Below are 27,875 nucleotides of genomic sequence, written 5' to 3' on the forward strand. Positions count from 1 at the left end.
AAAATAATTGTACATATGTATAATTTAACCTAATATTAATTATAAGGGACGAAGTGAATTATGATTTATTTTTAATTTATTTTTTACTTTTTACAAGTACATTGAGCGGGTTATACCAACAGTAAGAACATTAGCTTTTTTCTGCTTCCAACTGGACTGCTGAGCATGTACTTTCAGTGCCAATGAAAAACATACATTTCATCACCCTTTTGAGGGTTTTCGAAGGTCTATGGATGCCTGCAACTCCCTCGACTACAAATATTTGTGCTGCAGACCTTCATTAGCACCGAAATGAAGAAGTAAACAGTTTGAGCAGCACTGGGTCACTGGACCAATACGAAGTCACCCGACCCGAATCGAATCGCTCATCCGCCCCGTCGGCTGGTGCTGCTGCTGCGGATGCTTCTTCATGCTGATGGTTCTACGGCCGCGGCTTCAACTTCTGGCACTGCAGTCAACATTTTCAACTCAGACGGAACGCACGGTTCGGCGGACGCAGTTTGAAATAATTCAAAAGTTTGTGTCCGTTGGTTTTGTGTTTGAATTCAGAGTGTAAAATGAAATAAAAACAAATAAATCGAATATCTCGATTGAAATCTCATTAAAAAGCAATTTATACAAACGCTTGTGAAATATTTTTGAGAGCATAAAACACAGTTTTTCCTATTTATTCAAATCCAAAGATCATGTCGTCGATGTTTCTGCTGTTTTTGTGTTATTACGCTTGCCATTGAGGCGGCTGAAAATGTGAAAAAAATATTGCATTTGCCATAGCACCGAATGCGGAAGGTCGCCCATTATGACGGACCAAAACCCATTGCATTCATTCGTTTAATTAAAAAACAGAAACACATAAAAAAGGAAGAACAGAAATGACTTGTTAATTGGCTGCTGCTGTCACTGCGAGGGCCACACGACGTATGCGTGATACTAGGGCTTGCTGATTTTCGAGCGAAATAAAAGAGCAGAAACTGCAAGCCCCAAATTGATCCGGCCCCCACTTTTTACCCAGTTTTTCCCCGGAGCCTCATGTATATATTTCAGCAAATCAAATCAAAGCCCAAAAGTAGGCAACAAAAGAACACAATGAGATCCGTAATACGATTTTGGCTTCTGGCTCCTGCCGTTCCTCGAAGTATTTTCCGAAAAATTCGTGGAAACACTCAACGCTGAACGCATAGAAAAGTACTTTCAAACACCCCTTTACCTCTTCCCTCCTCCCCCGCCACGCACACACACACACACGCACACAAACACACTCGCATACGCGCATTTAACTTACAACAAAAGCAATTTGAAAACAATTTTTCGAGTTTCGAGAAAAACGTGTGGCCCTGTGCGGTCGTGGCCTACATGCTTATGGGCTTAAAAAAAAAAGATGGAAAACTGGGCGTGGCATCTGCTGGCAATTTGTAACATTCCAAACAAAAGGTGCATGCAACAAAAGTTCCCAGAGCATTGAAGGCTTTTGTGATTTACTCGGCATCGTGATAAAATTGAATTGGAAAAAACAGCCATAGTTGTCACTCCTTTCTGAAAATGTTCTAAAATTTCTCATTACAAAATGGATTTTATTCATTTAAAAAATTAATTTTGATTTGCAGTATAAATAACACAACTACAATACGAAATGATTGTCTTAATAGCATAATATTTAAATTTTAGCACAAACATCGTCGAAGATCTTTGGCAGAACCCTTTAAGCAATATAAACAAAAGAAAACAACAATTTAGTTAATATATTAACCGACTAACCGCAGTAGAAACAAAGTCTTCCTAAAAGCGGAACGATTCCACTGAGAGGAACAAAGTGAAAATTGCAATTTCAGTGAGTGCAGTTTGTCAGTTCGTCAGTCTGCCCATTTGTCACTTCGCCAGTTCGTCAGCTCGCCAGTGTGTGCGTGTGTGTGCCAGTGTGTTAGTGAGTGTGAACTCTGCGCTAAAGGTCAGAACTCATATGAAAATGTCGAGCGGCAACCAAGAAGCAATGTCAACAAAAGCAGCTGTCAACTCGGTGGACGTGGACGAGGACAAGGCCCCGTCAATGCATATGCATGCAACATCCTCATCAGCCCCGGGATCGATTGCGTCCAGCTGCCATGTGAAAGCGCTGGCCATCCTGGTGGCCATCGTCTTGTGCAGCGGCAGCTTGGGATTCGCCGACGGGCTCAAGTGCCATATGTGCGGCCAGTACAACGAGGGCGTGGGCTCCATCACGCCCTGCACCAACTACACCAAGGACATTGCCCATCTCTACCTGAAGGAGTGCACCAAGAAGAGCGAGAAGTTCTGCGTGGTGAGTCCATCATCTAACCGTAAAGATCTGAAAATATCAGCGAGTTCAATAGATGGTGTTGCAAAAAAGTTGGAATTTTAACTCAAAATATTAAGTTGAAGCTACCACTTAATTTTAGGAAATTCCTTGAAATCCCTATCAATTTAAAATGTTTCGAACCAGAAAGTTTTTTCCATAACAAACTATGGAAAAATCACTTAAGTCCACAGAGAATACAATTTTGATCAATTGTATAAATTCGTTGATACCAGGTTTTTCATTGCTTACCATTATTGGCGGAATTGTTCGTTCGTTCGTATTTATTTTTGTCTTTGCTTCGGACCAATTGAACCGAAATTGAAACGCTGCATTCATTTATTTATAGACTCATTCATTTTGGTTCATTGCTACTCATTGTTGTCATTGTCCGGGCAAGCAAAAAGGCAAACCAAGAGGCAAACAGCGATGGTCCACCAGCTCCTCCTCCTGCTCCTCCTGCTGCTCCTGCTCCTTTCCATTTCCTTCCTGCCATCCATCCATCGATGACTTCTCGAGTTGATGTTTCCATTTTATTGTTTTTCGCCCGTACCCATATTGATTGTGTGTGTGCTGTGTGGCATTATCTCTGTATATTTCTTACGAAGTAATATCCTTGGCAGTTCTGCTGTTGTCACAGTTTTGTTTTCAGTGCTCATCGCAAAAACAAAGAAAAAAAAAACAAAAAAACGGAAAGATAAATTGGTTATAAAAACAAAGTGAATCATTTGAATTTGCTGGGAGATTGAGATTTGTGAGCACATCGATTTGGTTTTATTTCCCAGCAGTTTTAGCAGAAAATCAAATGGGATTTTTAATCCCAAAAGCATATTGGCGTTAAGTAATTACCAAGGACTTTCTCTTATGGGGTTGCTGATTTTATAACTTAAGAGCAATAAATTGCTTAATTTGCTTTAAGGTTCTGATTCTTTAGGGTAGCTGATTTTATAACTTAAGAGCAATAAATTGCTTAATTTGCTTTAAGGTTCTTAAGATCTAAAGCTAGTTTTTGGCTGCATTGCACTTTCGAAAGTTATAAAAGGTTACTTACTGTTTGTTAATTTTTTATAAAAACTTGCCAAATTGATAAGTTTCCAATTTTTAAGTGTTATTTTTTATGAGTTAAATAACTTAACTAATTAGCTCATTATAGCTCACCATCTAAGTCATCTAGGTAAGAGCTTTTCCCTCTTAAAACAGACTCACATCTTTTGTGATTGCGTTACGTATACGCGCTGTGTACCAATTTGCATGAAACACAAAATGAGGCGGCGTTGTTTTTTGAGTGGCAACCCTGCTCATCAGCATGGCCCATCCCTGGGCACACCCATCCACCCATTCACCCATCCATTCATCCATCCGGGGAACCAGGTAAACTAATGCCATGCGACTGCTCTGGCAATTTCAATTAGTTTTGTGGCCGTCGAGCGGTTTGCTCGATGCTGACGATCTATATAGTATAGTGGGTAGGCGGTACGTGTGCCGTTAGCTAGCGCCCTGATTATGGGCGTGGCAGCCCAATTGTGCGCATAAATTGCGGCATATTGTATGCACTCAATCCTCCAGTGGGCGTGGCGTGTCTCCCTCTGTGTTTCTGTGTGTGTGTGTGTGTGCGGAGCACTTAACGAATTGCAATGGAGGCGGTGGAGAAGAAGCCCCACATCCTGCGAATCCTGCTTGTTTGCGCTTTGGCAATCATTAAATATTTAACACCTACTTGCCATGCACAGCTGCCAAATGCCTGCCGATTGCAGCCGCATCTTTGCCAAAATTCAGCTTCCTTTTTTTGGGAGGAGGCTGGAGGTGGCACATAAATTGTTATTTTCTGCGGCGCTCGATGGTTAACACGTCCCGCTCATTTCATCGCGCCACGCCCACACCGCCCACTCATCGGCATAATTTAGTTTGCGAGGTCTTCGTTTTTTTTTTAACTGCGTATTTCATGTGGTTGGGAATTTGAGAAAATCAGTGAAAAACGCATATACTATTTCTCACACATTTCGCAACTTTTTTAATCGGCGGTTGGGAATAAAAAAAGTGAATGTTGAATATAATTTTGCCTTTTTTCCATGGCGCTGTGCCATTAAATTTGATTTCCTCTGCTTTTTTTCACGCTCGTCCTTGTGTTGCAAAAAAAAAAAAAAACAACAACAAAATTTGTCGTTTTTACGCTGCCAACAAATTGCATTTAATTGCAATTGGCAGCTTGGCGAAACAGTAAATGATGCGAAATTTATGGCTGCTCAATGTTTCCAAAAAGTGCGTCTTTGTTGCACATTTCATAGTTATTTATTTTATTCCCTCTTTACTTAATAATTATTGAATGTGACATTAATTTATGTTTGTAATCGCAGAAATTCAGCCTGATTAATAATTAAACAATTTATTAGTTGTGTCTATTTATTTATTAAATTGAAAGTAAATATAATATAAATACTAAATGGTTTATAAACCATATTTTTACATCGAATTAAAATAGCGTGGAAATTAATATTTAAAATCGCTTAACACAATGTTTTTCCATGCATGCGTGTTTATGTTTTCATTTTGTGTCCGGTTATTTAAAAAAGAGGATTACTTTATATAAAATTGAAAGCAACGTTTTTAAATATTGAATTCTTTTTTTCCTGTAATGTTTACTTATCTATCATTTTGTTTCCGTGAAATGTGGCATAAAATATGAAAGAAAAACACAGAAGCCAGCACAATACTTATCCAGTAAGCCGCAAGTATTTCTACTTAGCTTTTATCTTTCTTTTTTTGCCGCCAGCCTGATAATTGCCCTTCATTTTGTTATTAACAGCTTCACAGACACTTAATTAGCAGCATAATTTATGCCAAGCGGCCAAAGTAAAGACCCGCCAAGATGGCGATGATGATGATGATACCCTCCTCGAAAAGTAGCCAAAGAAAGGAAAAATATGTTGCAACAAGAAACTTTTGTTTAAATATTAACCGACCTCCGACCCTCTTTTTGGCCATAAAACTTGAAGTGTTTCAGAACAGTTGCTGTTTTTGCGGTATCCTCGCTAACTGCTTGACCTGATGTCGTCGTGTTTTTCGGCTAAGTAGTTGGCTTTCTTGTTGATTATTTGTTTTATGCTAGTTACTTAGGTCTCAGAGCCTCGTCTTCCCCCCCTCTCTCCACCGCAAAAAAAGGAAGTTATTCGCTTTGGCGCCGTCTGCCGGAAATCGTCTTATATATATTTATGAGTTAAATTTATATTCAAATTAGCCGAGGCCCGAAAAGGGCAAGCTCGACTGCATAATTCATAATTTCGATAATGAGTTCCAGGGTAGCATGAATCTACCCTCATTTCGCACACCTAATCTACATCTTGCCGCGAGGGGGGAAACTAAAAACAATGGCAGTCCATTGTTTTGAGGGTCGACCGAGGCACGTAAACAAATACGGTCATCATGCATGTATGTATGTATGCGTGTGTACATTTAACCCTTGACCTCATGCGAAACAAAAGCAAGTGGATAGGTTGGAATGTGGGCGATAGAATGTAGGCGCCAAATTAATTTTTTGTTGCCCCCCTTTTTTTCAATTATTTCTAGGGAAATCGAAAAAATAAAATTCCTTTTTAGCTCACATAATCTAAAAATGCACACCGTGAATAAATGCTTCACTAGTTTCATGGCTTAATTATCTAGCCTAATCTAAGGATTTTTTGAATAAAAATATTATTTAACACCTAGTGCAAAAATACCGTCAAAACAATAGTTCTAAATGCTTAAATTGAAATAGATCTTTGTTGCTTTTACTGCCCTACAAAAACCTACCAATATCGAAGAGTAAAAAAAAGTCTTCTCATTGATTGGAGCTGAACTTCCCGGCCGGATATTGCAGTATCAATTCTCGACAAAAGTGCAGAAGGCTTAAACGAAACCTTTTTGCTGCTATTGCAGCTACGTGCACACTGGACGCAACTGGGTAGCCAGAGTCCCCCCCAAAAAAAAAAGAACCCAAATGACGAAAAACAAACACGAATATATAGGGCAAAAGTACGTCCGGCCACGCCCCATCAGCCAAAAAACAGAGAATAGGTCTTAGGACTTTTGGGACTTGCGATGAGACAAGGGAATGGCCACAAAAACGGAATGCAAATATTTTCGCTTCATTTTGGCCGTCGTACATTCCTGGCCCTTGTTTGCCGGCACTGTTGTTGCAATTAGGAGTGTTTACGCTGCCTGCCGGGCAAACACGCCCCAAAATCACTTAAAACTTGGCATTTTGCCTTCATTATTGTTTGTAATGCTGTGCAAAAGGACACCTTTTATTATTTACTTTTCAAGAGACTTAAAGTAATCTGTGACACCAAATCAGTCGACTAGTAATTTAAAAAATATATTATATTTATAGTTTTTTTTTGAAAATCCAGAACTGCAAGTCAAGATATATAATTATTACGATTACTTATATCGTGAAAATCGCAATGATTTTCATAGAATTTCAAAACCATCTGCGGTATTTCCACATATGCAATTCCACTTGGCACCACTTGAGGTTGATCGAGATGGCAAAATCTAATTAAGAACGATATTTCACCATTGTTCTTGGAGCCTTTGAGAATTTCTTGAGCAGTGAATCCATGATTAAAGGGACTATCTACAACTAGACACGGATCGATTTTCAGCCGTTTAGCTTTACTTTCGTATTGATTATTCAGGTCTTGACCCCTCTTCAGACTTATTTGCGACTCAAACGAATTGACTAGTGAATGGCAATCGAGATCTGCTGCCGATTCCCAGGTATTATCTTCATCGCTATAATCCAGCCATTTGACCAAGTATTGTATTTGGCCCATATAACGCCTTCGATCCAAAATTCTCTCTACAATATACTCCTCTGTTTCTTCGTAGTCCATCGAGCTTTCAGAGAAATTCGAAATGGTCTCACCACAATCGACATCAGAATCCATTGTATATTTTTTATATGTTTAAATAGTATTATTTTTAACTTGAGTTGATGAGTTTTGACAGCAATGTCAGAGCGAAAAACGTTTTTATCTACAGTTGCCACTCAAGAAAACTTAATTTTCTGTGCAAAGAAGTTTTGTTTTAAATGCTGGTCTACTTTAATAACTTCTTGCCAAAAGAAATAAAATTATGAAAAAAATTGTAATGAATTCGTTTAATATCCTGAAGTAGAAAAGTTAGCCACAGCTTAGGAAATGCGGCATTAATAATACCCAATTCAATGGCAGAAAGTGAATAAAATTGTTTGCCGGAAATCTATTAGAGATCCCCGGATGTTGGTCAAGTCCTTTCGAACAACAATAAGAATAAGATGAGCCGTCAAAAGGAAAAACTGCGGAAAATATCGTAAAAAATTATGCGTAAACTTGGCGAAAAGTTTGAAATACTCGTGGAAGAAAGTTTTTTGAGTTTGGTTTCGTGTATCATGTTGTTTAATGAACAAAATCTTTTGCTTTTCAAGGCAAACTTTGCAGGCCACAGAAATCGTTGATGAATCACTTGACAATAAATATGTTTAAACAATTCGAAAGGTGTAACTACTTATTTTTCCTGCATTGAAAAACATAAGTTTATGGCTTCCTTCGAAGAAAGTTCCACATTTTATGGCTTTATTTTGTAGAATGAAGGCGCCACGTACCTGATATTAAATCGGCAAAGTTTTATTGCCCGAAATTAAAAGCTCGATTATGCGCGATGACGTGGGACAGATTTGTAGGATTGGGTCGCTTGGTTTGAATACTTTTTAGAGGCCAGGATTTACATGCGAATGTGGCAATCAAACTGTGCAGTGAGCGCTACGTGGCTGGAATAAATCAGGCGACTTATGAAGTAGAATGGAGTTGGAGATTCACGGCAAATACATAAAATAAAATTCCCGCCTTCGTCAACTGCAGTACAGTGAAGATTCGAAAATCGAAATGGGTTGGAGGGGGTCAAGGCACGAGGTGCGGTTGTTTACTGAAGCCATAAATGGGGGGCCCGGCAATTTCCGTGAGGCGAGTTGTGAAATCAGCGTCAAATCGGAAGCAAGGGAAGTGGAGAGGTGGGCAGTGGGCGCGAAAGTCAATGTGACTGCCAATGCCATCATTTCCGGCAGCCATTGATTGCAGGGGGTGTGGTGCCTAGAATGGCTAAAAGCCATTTGTGCCTGGGTAAATTCAATGTAATTGATAAGCGAACTCTGCCGGCAGATAGGCGGCAATGAGCAGAGTGTCCTGGCACACAGATACTCCTACTCCATATATGTACTCCATGTATGTATGTATGTATATGTGTGAGCAAACATGCTGGCACACAGACACACTCGCAAAAGACACTCAATTAAGAAAACAATGGCGGCTCAGTTTGTGCGGCAATTGAGTTTTTCCTTTTGCCATCTGCGTTGGCCGTCTTTGTTTAGCTTTCGGCTTTTTTGCTCTTACCCCGTTCCCAATTTGCCAGTAAGACGCTTAGTCTTGCCACAAGCCCAGCGCAAAATGCTCTCTCTGTATTCTCGTATTTGACTAGTACTGCGATATCTTTGCCTTTTAGCCAACTTGAGTTTCTTGGGTTTTTGGCCCCATTCTACTCCTTTTATCCTATCGCACGCTCATTAGCCGCTGTCTTCGGGCCAATTTTACTGTCACTTTTTGCCTTCAGTTCCTTTGTTCGGATTCCTCGCTTGACTTAACTCACTTTGGGCTAATTTCCCAGTTTTATTTGATCATCATTATAATTATTGTGTGCTTGTTTTTGACAGTATTACGGTCATAATGGCAGGCAGGTTCGTTCGTGCGCTCATAAGTAGGCAATGAATTTTGATGGTTACTTTTATCTTGTGCTGCAAATGTTCATATATTTTTACTTATTTTTTTACTTACACAAATAAATTCACCTAACAAGTTTTCAATTAAAACAATACTGTTGTTTTTGCATATTACTTCCCCTTAAATGAATTTATGGCAAGCAATCAACACTTTTTCAATTAAAACCCATAGAAATGATATATCAGATTATCTCACTTAAAGTGTTAAGTTTTTAAGGTCTTTTTCCCAACTAAGCCCCATTAACACAGCAGCTACTCACACACACGATGCACAGAAAGTTATTCAACGCCAGGAACAATAATTCATTTATTTCAGCCACACCAAATACACACACGTACATGAATATTCTGGCATTCCCAGTTGGACGGGCCAACTATCTCTCGTTCTTTGCATTCAGTTTTTGAGGCATTGTAAGCGATTTAAAATCCAGTGGCACAAAATATGCCAACTGGCAGCTGGCACATGGGAGCGCTGTTGGGCCAAAAAGCGACCTCCATGACCAAAAAGTGCTCTCGCATATAAATGATTTTGATAACGCGCACTGACATTTTGTGACTTCATTATTCTAAAATTCAAATTATTCCGAACGAACAATGGGGGTTTTGTCAGCAAATACAAACGGGAAAAACACGAAAACTGGGTCAGACTGTGGCTGACAATAAGTTTTATTAGCTCCCCAGACAACTGAAAAAATAAAAAAAAAAAAAACAGGCAATGCGAACACATCTATATCTATGTGTATCTCGTTGTAGCTACAGGCGTGTTACGCATACGCCACGTATGCAAATCGTAAAATTTCCACTATCTCGCCGCCTCTTTTTGGCCTGTCAAATAAACAAGAATGCTGTGCCACTGACGAGCCGAAGCTGTTGTTGATAAAGGTTTTAGCCCTCAAAAACACCCAAAGACTGGATTATATAATGCGCTTGCCACACGTCAAAGGCACTTTCGCAGTTCATCGAGCACACAGACTGAGAGTCAGTCTCGAAAGGCCTGCGCATAATTTATGACTCGAAATTTATATCATTTCTTTTCAAGACAGACAATTGCCAAGACACTAATAAAATTTATTTCCCGTATATAACTTATGAAAGGCAATATGGCGCGAAAAACTTAATGAAAAATGGTTGCTCAGCAGTGCGACTGGAAACGTGTTTTGGGCTCCATTTCCCTTGACCCTCCGACAGATTCGCCGCTTTTCTTTTGGCCAAACAGCTGTGACCAACTAATAAGCCGGGGGCGTGGCTAAACGTGCTGGCAAAAAAAGTTTTTACATAATTTTCCTACACTCATTTCTTGTGCGCCCTTTTCTCTCTATCTGTGTGTGTGTGTGTGTCACACAACAACATCCACTGAAATTTTTATATTTTATGATGCTGATGCTCAGCTTACGGGGCAAAGCCAAAGCGGAAATCCTTAGTTTCCTTATGACAACGACATCCTCTGGCGCACAAACCAAAAAAAAAAAGAAAATAATAAAAAGATTGTCAGCGAAAAAAGACAAAAAATATAGAAGCGTGGAGAAAAAAGTTTCTCTCTGGCAGCGGAAAATTTTTTATTAGATTGCGTTGCAGTCACTTAAAGCGCCGGATCGCCGACTCGACTCAACTCAACTTGCCCTTGGCAAATTGCCGGCTTCCGACGGGAGCGCTTCCACTTTTGGCCGGAAACGCTGGCATATTGGCCATCGATACCAAGCCCTTGGATTATTAATTGACACGGCTCTCATTGGTTGTCCGAGTGCATTTCGCCAGCCCTTCGCCATCGCCATCGCAGGCAGCCATTTATATTAATCAACTCAAAAGTGTGATTGAATATTTTTTAACACCATCAATCAAGCTGTGGCGGCTGCCTGGAAAACTTGCCAACTGTTTGGCAAAACCAAACAATGTGCGAGTATAGTGATTCATACTCCCACGGGAAGTGAGAATCAAAGTATTTGGCAAACTCAGTTTTCGGCAAAAAATTATCAACAAACACACAACAGCAACTGAACGAAAACTGAATTGAACTATGCAAAAATCCGTTTAGGCAATTTAAAGTTTAAAATACTCTCTCTAAAAGCTACAACTATTTTACTTAATAGGAAGCTAATAATAACATTTTTTAGTTGCTTTTGAATTGTTTTTTATATATATACTAAATATTTTCTATCAGAATTGTAGCCTGATCGCTTACCAGTTAATTTGTCAAAGATATGTGAGTTTGTAAGCTTGTCAAATAACTTTTCCGACATCTTGAAAGGGCAACCACGAAAATATGAAATTCCTTGTGGAAACTTTTATCGAAAACCAAAGCCCCACACCGTGGTAACTTTGTCCCTTCTCCAGACCTTCCAGCTTGTTGGTCTTAGCCCAGTGTTTTCTGGTCTCTGGTCTCTAAACAATTTTCGTGTATTTTACCCAAGTGTATCATGCAATTTGGTTTGACTTCAGAACTGTGACAAGTTGCAAAATTTTCAAAGCATCGATATAAATTCCATCTTGATCAACGACCGTCCATGTAAGTGGGCCATGTTGGTCATAAACGAAGCCATCGCCATCGACATTGGCAGTCATTCGTATCCTGCTATCCTGGCGACCAGATGCTGGTCCTTTTGGATGCGAATTGGTCGTAATAAAACGCATAAAAAGGATACCGGGGAAATGGGGAAATTGTGTTGCAGTTTTTATGTGCCCATCACCCTGCCGCATTGCAATTTGGGCCATTGTCTTGCCATCTGGGGCTAAGGGGTATGCGTTATGCGGTTCATTAGGCGTAATGGTGGTGGTGGTGGTGGTGCAAGTTGGCTTTTTATGGCGACTCGAGGCGTAAGTGTCATTAATATTAATCATACTAAAGCCGTTTAAGTTATTCAAAAAGTCATTCCGGCACAACTGCTAACTTTGATTGCTGCTCGTTTTGCAGGGTTCTTAGCCGGATTGTAGTTATCTTAATGTCATGCTCTTGGGTCAAATCACCTGGGACGCAAAGTTGAGTTGGGTCAGGTCATTTATAAGCTCGGCATTAAATTAAATAAAGTGCAAGCCATTTAATATGCAAGTTATTTGGTAATTTGGTAGATTTTGCACTCTACTTAAATGCCTTGATTAAAGCTATTGCATTATTTCACAGCTGGTACATCGTAATATTTAAATGTATAGCATGGGAGTGAAAGGTGCACCTTTTAACCCCTTCCTTAACCCCCTAAAGCCATCTAACTGTAGGCGACAGTGCATGACAAGAGCGCCAAATGCGTAACAACTTGCATGGCATTCGTAAATGTCGAAAATTTTCAAAAGGCAAACCGTTTTACTGCCGCTTGGCTGCACTTTTCTGGCACACATGTTCGGAACCATTTCAAATAAAATGGAGGAGGCGTGCTCTGGAATTTGCTATGTAAATGAGCAGGTTCCAAAAAAAAAAAACAACAAGTATTTAAGTTAATTCCAAAATGTATACATTCAGTAAACTTGAAGTAATATTCTGAGTGGTTTTGAATTTTTTTCGTAATGGCTAGCTAGCTTGAAGTCATTTCCTAGCATTCAGGATTTCGAGAAGTAGCGTTTCTGTGGAAACATCCTTAAGCCTGCTGAATTACCGGTTGCCAAGGTGTTGTCTGTTTGGTCTATAATTCCCCTGATGCCATCGCCACACGGAGATCCCTCGGAGCTTCCCTAGAATTTGATAGGGGGGCATCCTTCGAGGGACGACTAAAACGACATACTTTGCACACATGCTTGTGAATGACATTTTGGCATATTTTCGCCTTTTATATGCCCAGCCATGTTCGGTCGGTCCATCCTGGTCTTTGCTTTAAGGAAACAGCTGCCAACTGGATTTTTTTTTCCATTTCGAAGCAAAATTTGAGGGATGTGCGAGAAGGGATGTGCGGATGCGATGGGATTCTTGTGGTTGTTGGCCGACTCGTGAATTGTGCGCCAGAATTCCAACTATGTGTTTGACTAGGCTAACAGACCATTCTGGGTCCGGGTTTCACAACGCAGGATCTCTTGGCCTGGTTATCCTGGCACAACCTTCTGGCGCTATCTGCTGTATTTGGGTATCTGGGCATCTGGGCGTCCAGTTGTTTGCTGATATGCATCTCATATACTCACACTTGCAGGTAACAATCAAAGTCATGTTGACGTTCAATTTAGCCGCTGTTGATTTGTGTCGTTGGAATTTTCGCTTTCCATTCTCCTTTTTTGTGGCCCTCTTTTGGATTTCCTCCCTTACTTTTTTTTTTTTTGGACCTGACCTCGTTCTTGGCCCGTCCAGTTACGCAACTACGTTCGTTGTTTTCCGGCTGTTTTTCCACTTGCGCCGTTTTATCCGGGGCAACAAAAATCCGTACAAAAAATTGTTTACCCGTGATTTATGGCGCGGAATTTGTGCTTACGTGGCAATGCAGCAGCAGTGAGTCCTCTTCACCTGGTTCCAAAGCACTTTAGCCCGTCGTCATGTCAGATCTGCTAATGCCTTGAAAAATTCGCTCACTTCCGGTCGTGGAGATATCATTTGTTTGGGCTAAGGATTCCATCTCGCCTCCCATTTCCGCAGTTTCATACATCATCTGTTTAAACGAAATTATTTCACATAAGTTCTAACCACAAAAACTAATTTCATTACTACATATTGCGGAAACTAAATGACGTTATTTAATTATTTACGTGCCATTCATGTGAATGGTTTGGCTTAATTATGTGCATTATATACATTTTGTATATTTATTTTGATATTATTTTCCTCCCATTAAAACCAACTAATGTTGCCTGCATTGAAAACCATTTGATTGCCACACTTGATGTGGATTGCTTTTCTTATGCCAGTTAACTGCGAAAGGAATACATTTGAAGCAGTTTATTTATGCAGGCAATGGGATTTATGGAGCTCAACCAGGCTGGCGATTATCATATTTCATTGTTTGGCCAAATAGCAGGACACAAATGTTTATGAGCCAGGCCAACTGGCATCATTTATCAGCTGCAAACGAAAGCCACTTAATGGCCAGCCAACTGACACGCCCCCTTTCCGCCAAATCGCACTGAGTTGCCCACTCCTTCAGTTCGCCATGGGCTCAAAAGTCAAACCGCAGCAAAGAGCCGAGAGATTTAAGCATATAAAACAGAGCATTATTCGCAGGCGGTAGGTGGCTGGTAATGCAGGATTCTAAGTGGAAGTGAATAAGGCGCAAAAATAGTTGCAGGGCTCTTCATAAATCCACGCAAAGCACATTAAAATATTTCAAAGATTTGCGCCAAAACGAAAAAAAAGTAAAATAAAGTACTAAGGCTGCATTTGAACAAAATGCTGAGCATGGGGAAAAATGTAAAAGAAATACACAAGATAATAGAAATGCAATGCTCTGGGAAAAAATAGGAAAGAAAAACAGCAAACGACGCGGGAAAACACACACACGAAAAAATGTAGGGGAAAACTGCTGAAAACTGAAAAGCAGAAGCCAAGCAACTAAATTTCGTACAGATACTAGAGCGGAAAATAGTACAAATAACTTGGTTGCAAGTGCACGTGAGTTATGCACACAATGGACCAGCTCAACTGGCTTACAACTTCAATTGAGTCAATTATTTAATTCATTTCGTGTCTATAAAACATAAGCCCCAAATTCAACAGATTAGTTTTGAATTATGAACAATATTGGTACTAAATATTAAGCACTTGCTGACTTTGTAAATAATTTTGCACGCTTACCGCGTTGTTTGTTTGTTAAACAATTACCATTAAATTGCCCAGCAGTAGCACAAAACTATGAATTTTGAATTGTTTGATATATGAGCCTATATATTCCAACAAAATTTTGATTTGAAATGATTTACGCTGGCGCACAAACGCTTAGTGGTATTCACATTATTCGCATGGAAACTGCGGCAAACAATGGCATTGTGTGGCGCACACTTTGTGTGGCACTAGCAACACGAATAATTGACAGCATTTCTGTGCTGCAGTGGCAACTCATTAAGCCGAAAACCATGTGGCATGCAGCAACGAGTCCTTCCATTTGGCGATTTACCACTGTAGGCATATGTGAAATGAAAATCGCGACATGCATATAGACTTTGAAATCGCTTGAGTGTCAACTTGCGTGATATCATTTGTCTTTTTATATCTTTCGTCTTGCACATAAGTATAAAATACTAAATACGGCAATTTTCCAGCAGTAGTTTATGTTGCATGCCACAGAATATGCGGTGTAAATTGAGCATATTACCATAAATTGGCATATTTAGATGCCTGAATAATAAGATACAACATTTAATAGCCCTGAAATGTTAAGATACTGAATGTTCATGCTGATGAGTGGAAACCACAGAGATTGGTTGCAGATGGAAATGCAGATGTGGTCTGGTTGACATTAACTTGGCCACGAATGTACGTACCTAGTATAAGCCAACTAATTGTGGTGAATCTAAGAGGCGGTTTAAGCCCATTGTGAAATATGTATCTTCGTTAATGATGGCCCATTTTTGGGGCGATGAAAACGAAAGCCTTAAGGCGCATAATTAATGATCAAACGCATTGCATAGCTGCCATCGCTTATGCGAATTCATATTTCTGGTTAATGAAAAAATTGTGCGCAAGGTTAATTAATTTTAACGAGCTCCAGCGAAAAGCGGCAAGGACTTTTGCTTCACGGCTGACAAACGACAGGCAATAACAGCAACAATATGAAGTAATAAAAATGCGGCAAACAAATGCTTGTATATATAGTAATTACCAAGTGGTTTTCCATGTTTTCCCAACGACCTTGTGCCCAGACCGGTTAATGGAGGGTCGAAGGAAAATGGCGTGAGAATAGCGGGCGAAAAAAAAACCATACAAAATGGTCGCCAGCTGGAGTTGAAAATTTGATGTCGTAAATCACACACACGTAAATTGTGACACTCGTTAATTTTAACGCTCGAATGTCGCACTCATCTCTGCTTTTTGTTTGGGTTTTCCACCCGCTGCGAAAAGCGAATAACATTTATCACAGAGATTCGCTTTAAATATGCTTTTCACCTAATCTATAGCGATTTAAACTTTTTTAATTGAGCCAATTAAAATGGAAATGACATGCGGAAAAGTAAACCAAAGCGATTGTTATGTGTAAATAATGCCAAAAAAAATATTAAAATTAATCTACATATTGATAAACACATTTGAATATTTTATATAGTATTTTTGTAAAAGTTATTAGCGCATATAATTAATTTAAATGTTTAAATCCTGTTTTATTGTTAAGCAATTTCCTCCTCGAATTTTCTTAAACAAACCCACTTTGTTTCCATACAGATATGTGGCACAAAAACAAAGAAACAAACTAAATTAATTAGCAACAAAAGATTCTTGCGAAAGTGCAACTTTTACCCCGTTTTTAGAGGGATATACTAGTTGCAAACTTTTCAGCTCTAATGAAAAATTTGGGTTTCGCAACAGCAGCAACTATAAATAACAAAATACCTGCGAGAGATCCGCGAAAATTTCATTAGAACATTTTCTTAAAATGGAATTGTCGTAAAAGTTTTTGGGTCACATAGCTTTCACTCTGTATGTGTGTGTGTGTGCTTAATGTATTTGTATGTGTGCGCCATCATTTTGTTCCACTTGAAAAGTTAAGAAGGGCAACCGCCATGACCAAAGAAAAGTTGTCGATTGTTTGGTAATTTCTTCTGCCAGCTGCTGTGGCCCAAATGCTGCGTTGCTATTGCCAAATTAACACTTTAATTTCATTTAATACAAGACAGCAACAATCAATCAATGTTTATATTCCTATGGCTTGAACTCAGTCGATTCACATAGTTGGCCGAAAACTTAGTCCCTTTGGGTGATTGATGGTCTAATTGATTGATTACCTCGATACGTGTCAGATACCCAAGGGTGTGATAATGCCCATTTAAAGTCTATATTTGTATTTATATTGTGCTTATGCAAATTTGATTGGAAATGTTTTTACTGACTACACTTTGAATGGCAAATGATGTGCAAGCGCAAACAAAGGCTGTTGTTATATAACCCATGGCAAAACAAACACATCAATAATTGCACATGCATTTGCACTAAAATTTTATTGAAAATAAACATTTAGATAAAAGGCGTAGAATAGAATTTGTGTCATAACGTCCACAGAGAAGGCCAATATTGACTGTATATGTTTTGTAGAGAATAAGAGATTTATCGATGTGTCAGTTTTGGAATTTAACGGCTAATTTTCAATTAGTTTTCCTTTGTCCGCCATTTGTTTGTTTGCCATTTATTTATAGCCTTGCAATTTGGCTTTGAACTTATTTAATTGAAATCAGGTGGGTCAGGGCAAAAAAAGGCGACCTGTGTTTAATGCCGCAATTAAAAGACCATTAAGTTCAATAAATCTGTTTGAAATGTAAATGCTGTGCTCATATAGACAGACCCGCATCGAGCAAACCCTTTTAAAGCTGGCTCACACGGCGTATACGCAATACGCTTTCTCGCCATTTCACTACATACTTTGCGGCGCTCCATGTGTAATTAATTACCGATTCTTCTTCGTTTCGGAGTTCAAGTGGAAAAAGAGCACCCAAACCCATAGCAACATACCAACATCCTACTGCCGCATAAACACCGACATTAATCAAGTTTTGTTGCAAATTAATTTGGCAAAGGTTTCCTTCGGCCTGATAAATTAGTCGCCATAAATTAAAGGCCAGCTGTCGCACACACTAAGAACTCATAAACTGTTGGGTCTCGCATAATTGTCATCAGTCGGATGAAATTGGCACAATCGAATCGAATGCAAGCCAATCGCAGATCGTTTACACTTGACCAATTTCCAAGAATCAGTTGGCCAGCTTGGCTGGCTGGCTGCCATTTGCCCAGTGGGCGGTGGCCGAGGTCAGAGTGCCATCATTTATCAAATTTAATTACACTACTAGGTGCCGGGGCTGGTCTTGGCCAAGTTGGCCAAGTCGCGTGCCCTGCCTTTCACTTGGCTATTGCCTTTGGCCCATTCGTTCAACTTGGCCAGGCTCTCGAAATTAACGCAAATTAATGCAAGCAAAGTTGGTCGTTTTTGCTCACGTAGGCAAACTTGGCGACGTGAAGTTTATGGGGGCTAAATGTGCTTATTGAATTCGTACATCGCTATCTATGAATATTTAATATTGCTTTTAATAAGCATGCCAAAAACTATTCCACTAATGAATTCCGATAAAGTTTCGCTGCGCGTGAAAAATATTCATAAGATTTAATACTATGAGTATGGAGATATTGTATAATTAGATATTTTCATATTGAATTAATAAAAACTATACTTACTTGTTTCAGAAATGCGCAGTAATATACATTGAATTCAATAATTTGTTTCCACTTAATGGTCTGTTAGTTTTTATATGTTCCATGTAACCCGAGATGCAGAACCTCCCACCTCCTATTGTTTTCTCAGGATTGGGCTGGAAAACCCCCTTGCAATAACGCATGATGCATCATCATGTTTCCCAGCTCAACTACACAGCTTGACACTAAGCAGAGTGGGTGGCGTTGAAAGGACCTAATGGTCTGCTCCTGCCCACAGTTTGGCCCAAGGAGAGTGGCCATAAGTCCATTGGAGACACTGCATCCTTGCAACCCCGAGCTGTCGTTTTTGGTGTCAATTACATGTTGACATGCCAACAGCTGCCGATGCACAAGAGGATTCCATGTAACCACTCATTCCGAGATGATGGTGGCCACTAGTAGAACAAGACCACTGCAGAATGTTTGACGATTCATAACGTGTCTTGGAAGACAAGCGATTTACTTCTTCTTAGAGAGAAGGAAAGCTTAACTATTACCCAGTTAATATATTTATATAATTCAAATCAATACATCTATCTTGCATAGCACATCCTGTAACTACCCAGTGTAAATTATTTAAATGGCAAAATACTTGCCTTACGTAATGTTTGCTTTGACTCTTGAGGATTTTCCGCAAATTCAAAGCCTAAGCCGGTGGTCAAGTGTTGTAATAAATACTTACCCAGTCCGGCCGAAGGAGTTTTCCGATCGATAAAAGTTTGTAAGGATATGTAATATATAGAAATGTGTGAACAGAGGAAGTGGTGTGCCGGCATTCCTATCTATTTCTTGTACTTTTTACCGCTCGAGCACTTGATTATCCACTTGGATTTGCTTCCTGCAGCAGATGTGTGTGTTGTGGCATTGGCCACTGCAGTTGAAACTGCAGCAGCAGCTGCCATTGTTTGCCACATGGACACTGGTCTCTGTTAGAAACTGGATGCTGTGAAGAGCATCGACATAATGGCCGGACGATAAGTGTGCTGGACAGGCGCAGCTTTGGCATTGTAAATAAATGACAATACATCCGGCTTCCGCTTGTCGCTCCATGTTGACCATTGTGTGTGTGGCACAAATAGAAAAAAGAGGACATAAAATGCATTTGTTGTTGCTGCTGTTTGGCCATGCATTAGTACACATTTGCTTTTACTTATCGGCCAAAAGTTATGGCCTGCCAATCGCTGTGCCGCAAACGACATTCAAACATTTGCATTTCGTTAGAAACGGAATTTTTAATCTCAGGTCTTAAGAAAGTGGCACAAATGCTTGTGGCACGTTCTCGTTCTGCCGACGCATCAGCATTTGCCGCTTTTATCTATGTGGCAAATGGTGCGATGTGGGTCAAATGGTTTAGCTGGGCCAAAAGGTGAACCTGACAATGATGAGGGCACAAATTGAGTATCGCCTTAGAGGAGGCGTCACTTTTTGAGTTGGGAAATCTAGCTGATGTGACATTTCGATGGACTCGCCTGAACTTTTGCTGCACATAATACCAGCTTGTCAGGCTTATCCCGAATGGGTGCCATTAAATTAAATGTAAGCCTCAGCGAAATTTATTTTTAAGCTCCATTTCCCAGAAAAGCGTTCACCTTTAGCCCGTCTCTATTTTCAATTTATTTGCGTGGGCAATATAAATATTCCGCTGAATTCGCACAATTCTTTAAAGTATGAAATTTTATATTTTATGGTATATTTTTTGAAGAAATGTAACAGAGAATTTATAGCCAGAAAATGCATAAAAAGCCTGTGGCTTTACTTTTATTTCCCTGATAAAAGCATTTCCTTGTTAAAATTTTGATTTGCTGTCCCTGATTAATTAAAAGCTAAGGCCAAATTCAAAGATACCCTTTGGCGCGGTTTCGTATTCAAAACCAATTTGTCCTTGATTGCGGCTGGCTCTCATATAAGTGACATGTAGACAGAATCAGTTTATTGCATTACGCCATCCGCCTCGCGGCCCAATAATATATGCCCAAAAATATATACATATGTATATATATAGGACCCGCAAATGGAGAGCTCAACTTTAGCAGGATGAACATATATATATATAAAATTCCTGGCCCAAAACGGATTGATGGTGTTGCCATGGCTTGCATTCTACAACAAAGTGCACTGGCGAAAAGTGTTTGCCTGGCTGCTCGCTTTGTGAATCTTGGCTGCTGGCAAGGATTGGGCTTCGGATCGGGATAGAGATGGCCAAATGGGGTCGTGCGATTCGCAGTGAGCCGCTGCTGAAAGCCCAATACCAAAAACTGAAAACTGAAAAGTGCCAGAGCAGAATGCAGAGCGTTGAGCTCTTGGAGGGAAAATCAAATTTCAGACATTTTAACATTTTTGTTGCTGGCCGGATTTTTTGAGGTCTCAAAGCCAGCATTGATGAAATTGCATTTTGATAATGGAGCAGAGGCAGCGAGGCTGCATCCAGCCATATATATATGTAGTAGAGTAACTTTTCGTGCTCATTCAATGTGGCAAGTGAAGCGAGAAAGCAGCAGCTCCATCCATCCTTTTATTTTTTTTTCTTTAGGCGGAACTGGGTTGGGGTTGTCACAACACCTGAGCCGGGCACAGTTTTGCCTTAATAATTGAAGGCGAATGTTTGGCAAATGCATATGAGACCCGAAAGTTGCCCGGGGATTCCCCCCATTTTCGATTTCGATTTCGCTTTTCCAAACGGAAAAGTGTCTCGCATTGCACTTTTCCCTGATCACCTTTTCTCTGTGTGCCAGTGTCTGCCTCATTGCGTTTCTTTTAGCCATTCACATGACTGAACTTCTCACTTTCTCACTCATTGTTCGAAAAATGTATTTTGAAATTGAATTAAAGCGCTCATTTGTTTGGGTCTTTAAGTCATATCCTTGTTATTCGTTATTCGAAGTTATTCGAATGCAAATGGCGATGGCCGTTTGATAAGTCACGACTCTGTAATTAATGTCGCAAAAATGTTCGAGTGGATTTCGCAATCGAGTTCGTGACCAGCGTAGTTGATGACGGAATGTTGAAAGGATTTATTCAGCTTACTAGATAAATATTAACGAGGTCGGCATAATACTGGTTGAAGGAATTCAAGGATAATGCGAAATATCCATAAATTCATTTGCATAACAAAATCCATTAAGTGATTCCGTGAAGTGCCATTATTATGTTGTTGCCCGAGAAGCCAAGCAATTGAGTTATGACAATAAAATTGTGAATAATCGTGCATCATTCCATAAGCGCTTCGTGGACTATCCGCCATTAAGGACACATGCAGTTGCAAGGAGCAAGGAGCACACATGATTTGAGGCAAATCATCGTCTTGCCTCTCAAGATTAAGAGGCTGTCATCTTGCCCCCGAACACTTGAAATTTTCATAAATGGCTAAAGGACGATGCCTGCAACCTGTCCGTACTCAAACACACACACACAGATACACACATGGCCACAATACACTCACACATGCACACTGTTCAAAGTTGCCATTGCCACTCATGACGTCGTGGCTCGTTTACTTGCCTCTCCTTTTCCCTCTCTCTCTCTATCTCTGTCTATCTTCGTTTTTATACCCTTGAAGTGGGTATTATGCGTATTATGGCAAAATAAATTTGAAATCTGATGTTTCAGTAACACATCGTCAGAATTTTGACTCTAAATCGAATTTTCTTTGTAAAATAGGTCTTAAAAAGTTGTAGAAGTAGTAAGTAGTAAAATTAGTTTAAAAATAAGTATGTATAACGCTATAATTGATTTATATATATATTAATTTATAAATTAAGGTTGTGCTAATATTGTTTCGATAATATTAGTACATTTTATTGTCCTTAGATATATGTTCTCTACGACCGACGGGTATTTTCTGAAAGACACTACTTCAATTCCGTTTTTCATTTTTTCTCCTTTTTGCAATGGCAGTACTTTCCTGTCATTACCACTTTTTTCTTCATTTTTGTGCAAGTTGCGTCTTTTAGTTTTTTTTTTAGACGTCTTTTTTCTCATTTTGCTGTCACTCGCATGCAAAATTGAAATCATCAACGTCATCATCAGTTGCTGTCTGCTTGACTTGGATAGGTTTGGGTTTTTGGGTGTAGTGGGCCGTAATGGGTATATAAGGCTATGGGTTGTATGCTAAGGGTTGGCTGTACGGTTGTTCAAATCACAACTAAGCAGAGGAGATGATATAACTGGCTTAAGTGAAAGTAGCGCACAGGCTGTGGAGGAACTTTTCCCCGGCTGTCTCAAGATTATTGCTCTGCTCTACGTTTTTCGTGTTTTCCTTTCCGTTGGCCCAACTTTTGCCCTAACAACCAAATAACATGCCGAGCTGCATTTTGGACCGACGTGCTCGACAGACCATAGCCACGCCCCCACGCCCACCACCGCCCATGCCAATCTTCTTCTGCAGTTCGCATTTCATTTTTAAACTAGGCCAAATGCATAAATCTGTGCAACTGACTCACTGATAGGAAATTAAGTTTGCCGAAATTTCGGTGGCAAGTCACTTGGTTTGATTGCATAAGAAATGATGGACATTTCATATGGCATTTGAGATTCCATTTGATGCGGTAGCTCCTTTGCGAGCATAGTGTTTGTGTCCCTGGTGATTATCCCCTCATTATCTGTATTAGCCACATTACTTAGCCCCACAACCCTTGCAGACAGGCACTTTGTGGCAGCGCCCCACGTAATGGGTTACTTGCCCCACACATAAGTAGCACAATTTATGCGGCGACAAGGACGTGCTGTAATATGCTAGGTGTCGTCTCATTTTAATAAGACAACAATAATAAATGGAAGGCACATAGAAAAATAAGCGGATAATATCCCTTTCAAGTAAAATTAATAGCAGGATTATCAAAACGGTTTTAATATCATACTCTCAAAAAAAACTAAATACAGGATTTTATGTGAAATTTATTTGATGTTTTCTGTTCAGTAATGCCAAGCGTGTTTCTTTTATTAACAACCTACACTATTTGTTGATAAATATTTAACAAAATTCTGTGGTGTAGCAGGGACAATCCAATTTTATGTTCTACCTTCCAGCTACAATAATCAATAACCTGGTACAGATACTAGTGCAAAAACCATGACTATTGAATTTGGTTTTTAACCACTTTTTTTTGCTGCGTGTGGTGGCAAGTGGCAGGTCCATTACAGTGGTCACTATCTCCGGACCTGTTACATAAAGTATGAGCTGCCAATGTGCAGTGCCAGCTGCAGATGTCCTGGAATTGCAGAATTGCAGTCCATGTACGAACGGGCGATAAGCACGCAAAGTCGTTAAGTGCTGCGGAATGGCTTAGCCGGGGTTCACGACTCGGATTGTTGCACATCGTCCGTCTGTCTGTCCGTCCGGATGGTGGTAACACCATCGCTAGCACCCCCACCACTCGGCTCAATCGATTAAGCGGTTTAAGTGCCCCATAAGCTGCCTCGGCTGACTGCCTTCCGCTGCTCCTGTGCACCCCCAGCTTCTGTTCCTGCCCCCCAACACCTACTACCACTTTTGATCCTGCAGCACTGCTTTCTTGCGGCCTCCTGCTGTTGCGAACACGTGTTTTGTATTGCCTAGCCCCGGGCAAAATGTTGGTTGCATGCTGCTCGCTGCATGTTGCACAATGCCAGGTGGCAGGTGCATTGTTGTTAGCTGCGGCTAAAGAATAACACTCCCAAGCCGCACACCCCAGGGTAATTATTGAACGTGTTTATTATTTGGCTAATGGGCCGCAAAGCACTGGTATGCTGCCTACTTAGAGCTCCATTTTTCAATTTACTCGTGAGTTTAAAAAGGGGAGTTTATGTCCTTGCTGGCGAACACGACCCGGCGACTATCTCTGTGTGTGTTTAGTGTCCCCTGCTTATGTTGTCGTAAACTTTAATGCCAGCCATATGCTAAAATATATATACATACATACGAGTATATGGCAAAAACCAGCTTGCGGTTGTAACTTCGGTTGCAAGTACATTACGAAGTCGTTGTACGATGTGTTTTATGTTTATTTATTCGTGCCACAGTGTCCCCTTGCTGAACTCACGATGTCGTCGTTAAAAGAGCATCAAAAGTGGCTTAGACCACCACAAAACTCCGATCTTTCCTCAAAAATGTGTGAGTGAAATACATAATTTCTTTACTGCATTCTCACCCAAATACCTAGACATCAAAGTGGGGAAGGCCATTTTAGGATTTGATTGAAATCTACTTGGGTCAGCAGGACTCTTGAGATAACCTACTTACGACCTACTTATCATGATAGGCACTCAATTCGGCATGGCAAACATTATGCCATCAAAACAAAGGACTCTTGTCCTTTTTAATCCCATTTTGCAAAACAGTATTAGGTCGTAAAAATGTTTATTTTTACCTATAAACTTCGGTGGCTTCGGTTGTGGTTACTTCTAAGTTTATGGTCTGCACAGACGATTACATGTAAACTTAGTTCAAAATACAAGTATTCCATTCCATCTACTAAATATTAAATTCTCATATTGAAATAAGCAAACTGGAGTATGGATAATTAAATTTGTTGATGAAACGTTCATCAAGCACAAACTCATTTTTCCCCAGAACTTTTGTATCGTCACTTGTTTTTTACCTGATAAATATTTACAAGATTAATTAATTGTTAAACTCTGACGGATTAATTAAGTAATCAATATTGGCTTATGAGTGAAAATATTCGAATTTAAAAATGATCAGTTGTGCATATTTATGACATTACGCTTTGAAATATTGACTGTAATGGTTATTAAATTGACAAATGCACTGAAATATTTGCATATTTAAATATTATGAACTCGACATAAGTCCCTTCTTTATGTTTATTAATATGAGCAATATAATCGACTTCTCGGGCTGATTATTTTTACTGATATTGATTGCGAAAGCCATAAACATTTATATACGCAATGTAACTTAATGGCATTCATACGCCCTGTTGGCCAGCAGAATTGTATTTTATTGACACTGCATATGCAGTTGGACTCGGTTGATATTTAATTAAGCTGTCACAAATATGAATCCAAAAGCCACAATTGCAAATTGTAATATTTTATTTCGTTTTATTTTTTACAGAAATATGTTAGTGAACTGTCGACCGTTCGCGATTGTGCCACCGAGTGTGTGGAAAAAGGTGAGTGAAGGAGGTGCATTGATTGGCCTTTTAGACTTTGCTAATTGAACTGCCTAATTGGGTATAAAATTAGGCAAATAAACGTCGATTGTTAGGAACCGCAAAATTAAATGAATTTCGAACTTAACTAATTACGAAATATTTAATTATGTTTATCAAATTAGAAATTTGGGAGACACAAACGTATTGCTGCACCGAGGACGGATGCAACTCCGGCACCCAGTTGGCCTACTCCGTCATCCTATTGACCCTGCCAATCCTTTCGGTGGCTTGGCCCACATTCGTTGATTTTTGGAATACGCGACGTTAAGTGGGTCCTCTGATGATCCAGCCAATCTTCGTTCGTTTCTTAACTTGATTTCCATATTATTTTGCAGCAAGTCAAAAGTGTATAAAATTTCAAGCGTTAGCATTTATTTTATGTTCAAAAAAAAAAATATTAAAAGCACAAACAAAATTCTGTGAACGGGACCTAATCAAACTAAGAAGCGATAACGCAAAGTTACACGAAAATTAAACATTCGAGCCTGTTTTTTGTAATTGATTAACTTATGCGATTTATAAAATATATATTTTTGCCAACATGTTTGCTGTTATTACTTTGAGGCTTTGTATTTCTGACTGTCTTCCCAAAAGAAACACAAAAGTGTTGGTAAATGATAACGAACGGGTGTAGAAACATCCAAAAGCTTAACTAATTCATATTCACAAGAAAAAACAATTGCAATGCCAAATTACTACTAAAACCGTGTTAAAAAATGAAAAAAAAAAGAAACGCAAACGCATTATTAAAATAATGATAAATAAAATTACATTTAAGATAAGGCCAGCTGTCGAAAGTACATAAGAAATCGCAATCATATTGAGGAATTAAAAACATCAATGAATTTCGACGAGTTCGTATTGAATGCATTTCATGAACATACTAATTATAGTACACCTAAGGTTAAATAACGAAAAGTAGTAATTAAATACTTAGGATCCCGAATCCTGCGAGAAAGTTGTTTGTTTTTTTTTTAATTTGCATAGGACCACAAATATTACGCAAATGTCAAAGTCACAGTGAGTTTATTTTGGGGTCTGTGATTTTGCACTTTGGTACTGTAATATTTGCTGGAAATCTATTCACTCTATGTTATTTCATAAGCTAATAAAGAAAACGTTTTTTTTTTGTTTGAAAAATAAAGAGAAGAAAACAAAACTAATGTTTGTTAAATGCAATTGTGAAAGTAAAGTTAAGGTCGTACGAATTATGATAGTAGCAGCGAACACTAAAGAAAATCGAAGACGTTTTCACTCCACTGTTCATGAGATTCTAAATTAAATATTAAAAAGTAAAACAACGCAATGATTATACCAATTGATCTTCACGAATAAAATACTTGTAGCAAAGTCTAGCTCAGATAGATACCATTCGGCATAACGTAGGTAATGAACTAATTAATAGAATTATCTAGATTTACCGAGCGTTTAGTGAACCCAAGTGAATTAACATGAAAGTTCTTAACGATTTTCTTATATAGAGCACTTACGCGATTCCATTTTTAATTATTTACAAATAGTAATATTTTCAAACGATTAATACTTATACTTAAAACATATATGATGAAACAACTCATACGATATATACCTACGAAAACCTAGAGTTTAGATCTAAGGGCTTTCACTATATTAAAGCAAAACCAAACGTGTGAAATATGCAAAAAGAGATGCGATTATACATATACAAATGTTAAATGTTAGTTCCTCGAAACCAAAGCAGCTTGTGTACTCGTATTTAATGCTCACATTTTGAATAATTTGCATATGATTAAAAACGCCCACTTAACGAAATGAGTAAATCGGATTTTCATTTAATTATATTATAACCACTAGAATTTTCTCTGACATTTTGCAAAATAAATTGTCTGCTTTGGCCAACATACTCGTATAATGCAATCATTTTGTTTTACACTCTCATCGATTTACACAAAACGAACAAATTCCAATTGCAATTACAAATTACAACACTAATAATAATTGTATGTATATGTATGGTATATGTATTTCCAATAAACATTTTAATTTAAATTTTTAGTAATAAACTTCAATAAAACAAGCAAAAAACGTAAACCAATTTAGTTTTCTTTGCCATTTCGCAACCAACAACTGAATTAATGAGCCCCATTGCTCAAGGGCCACTTCAGCCGAAGGAACTCAACTGGGCCAACTGGAGCAACTGAAGCAACTGGAGCAAAGTGCCTCTGACAAACTGGAGCAAAAAAGAGTAATGGCCAAGTTAAGCCCTGGCTGAGAAATATTCGGCAGTTCAACAGGGCAATAAATATTTGTCTACCCGGGAGTCTATTGCCTGAATTGAGGTCTTCTCTG

The 27,875-nt window shown here is 39.1% G+C and overlaps 2 protein-coding genes across 3 annotated transcripts; one reads left to right on the top strand and one right to left on the bottom strand.

Moving 5' to 3' along the window:
- The first annotated feature begins 429 nt into the window (after nt 1–429).
- LOC6728812 lies at nt 430–26,670 on the top strand. 2 transcript variants are annotated; one of them, XM_016177142.3, is made up of 4 exons: nt 430–516; nt 1,666–2,296; nt 25,448–25,505; nt 25,670–26,670. In XM_016177142.3, the coding sequence occupies exons 2-4, from the start codon at nt 1,958–1,960 to the stop codon at nt 25,813–25,815; spliced, it is 543 nt and encodes a 180-aa protein (XP_016035502.1). In that variant the 5' UTR covers nt 430–516; nt 1,666–1,957; the 3' UTR covers nt 25,816–26,670. The 2 variants fall into 2 exon arrangements, with proteins under 2 accessions (XP_016035502.1, XP_039150863.1); XM_039294929.2 differs by having other exon boundaries at nt 500–522.
- Nucleotides 6,577–7,316, bottom strand: LOC6728813 (heterochromatin protein 1). Its single transcript, XM_002104111.4, has one exon. It carries the CDS (start codon nt 7,237–7,239, stop codon nt 6,709–6,711), a length of 531 nt encoding a protein of 176 aa, XP_002104147.1. The 5' UTR covers nt 7,240–7,316; the 3' UTR covers nt 6,577–6,708.
- Nucleotides 26,671–27,875: the final 1,205 nt, after the last annotated feature.

Source organism: Drosophila simulans, chromosome 3R (genome assembly GCF_016746395.2).
Source record: "Drosophila simulans strain w501 chromosome 3R, Prin_Dsim_3.1, whole genome shotgun sequence".
Taxonomy (NCBI): domain Eukaryota; kingdom Metazoa; phylum Arthropoda; class Insecta; order Diptera; family Drosophilidae; genus Drosophila; species Drosophila simulans.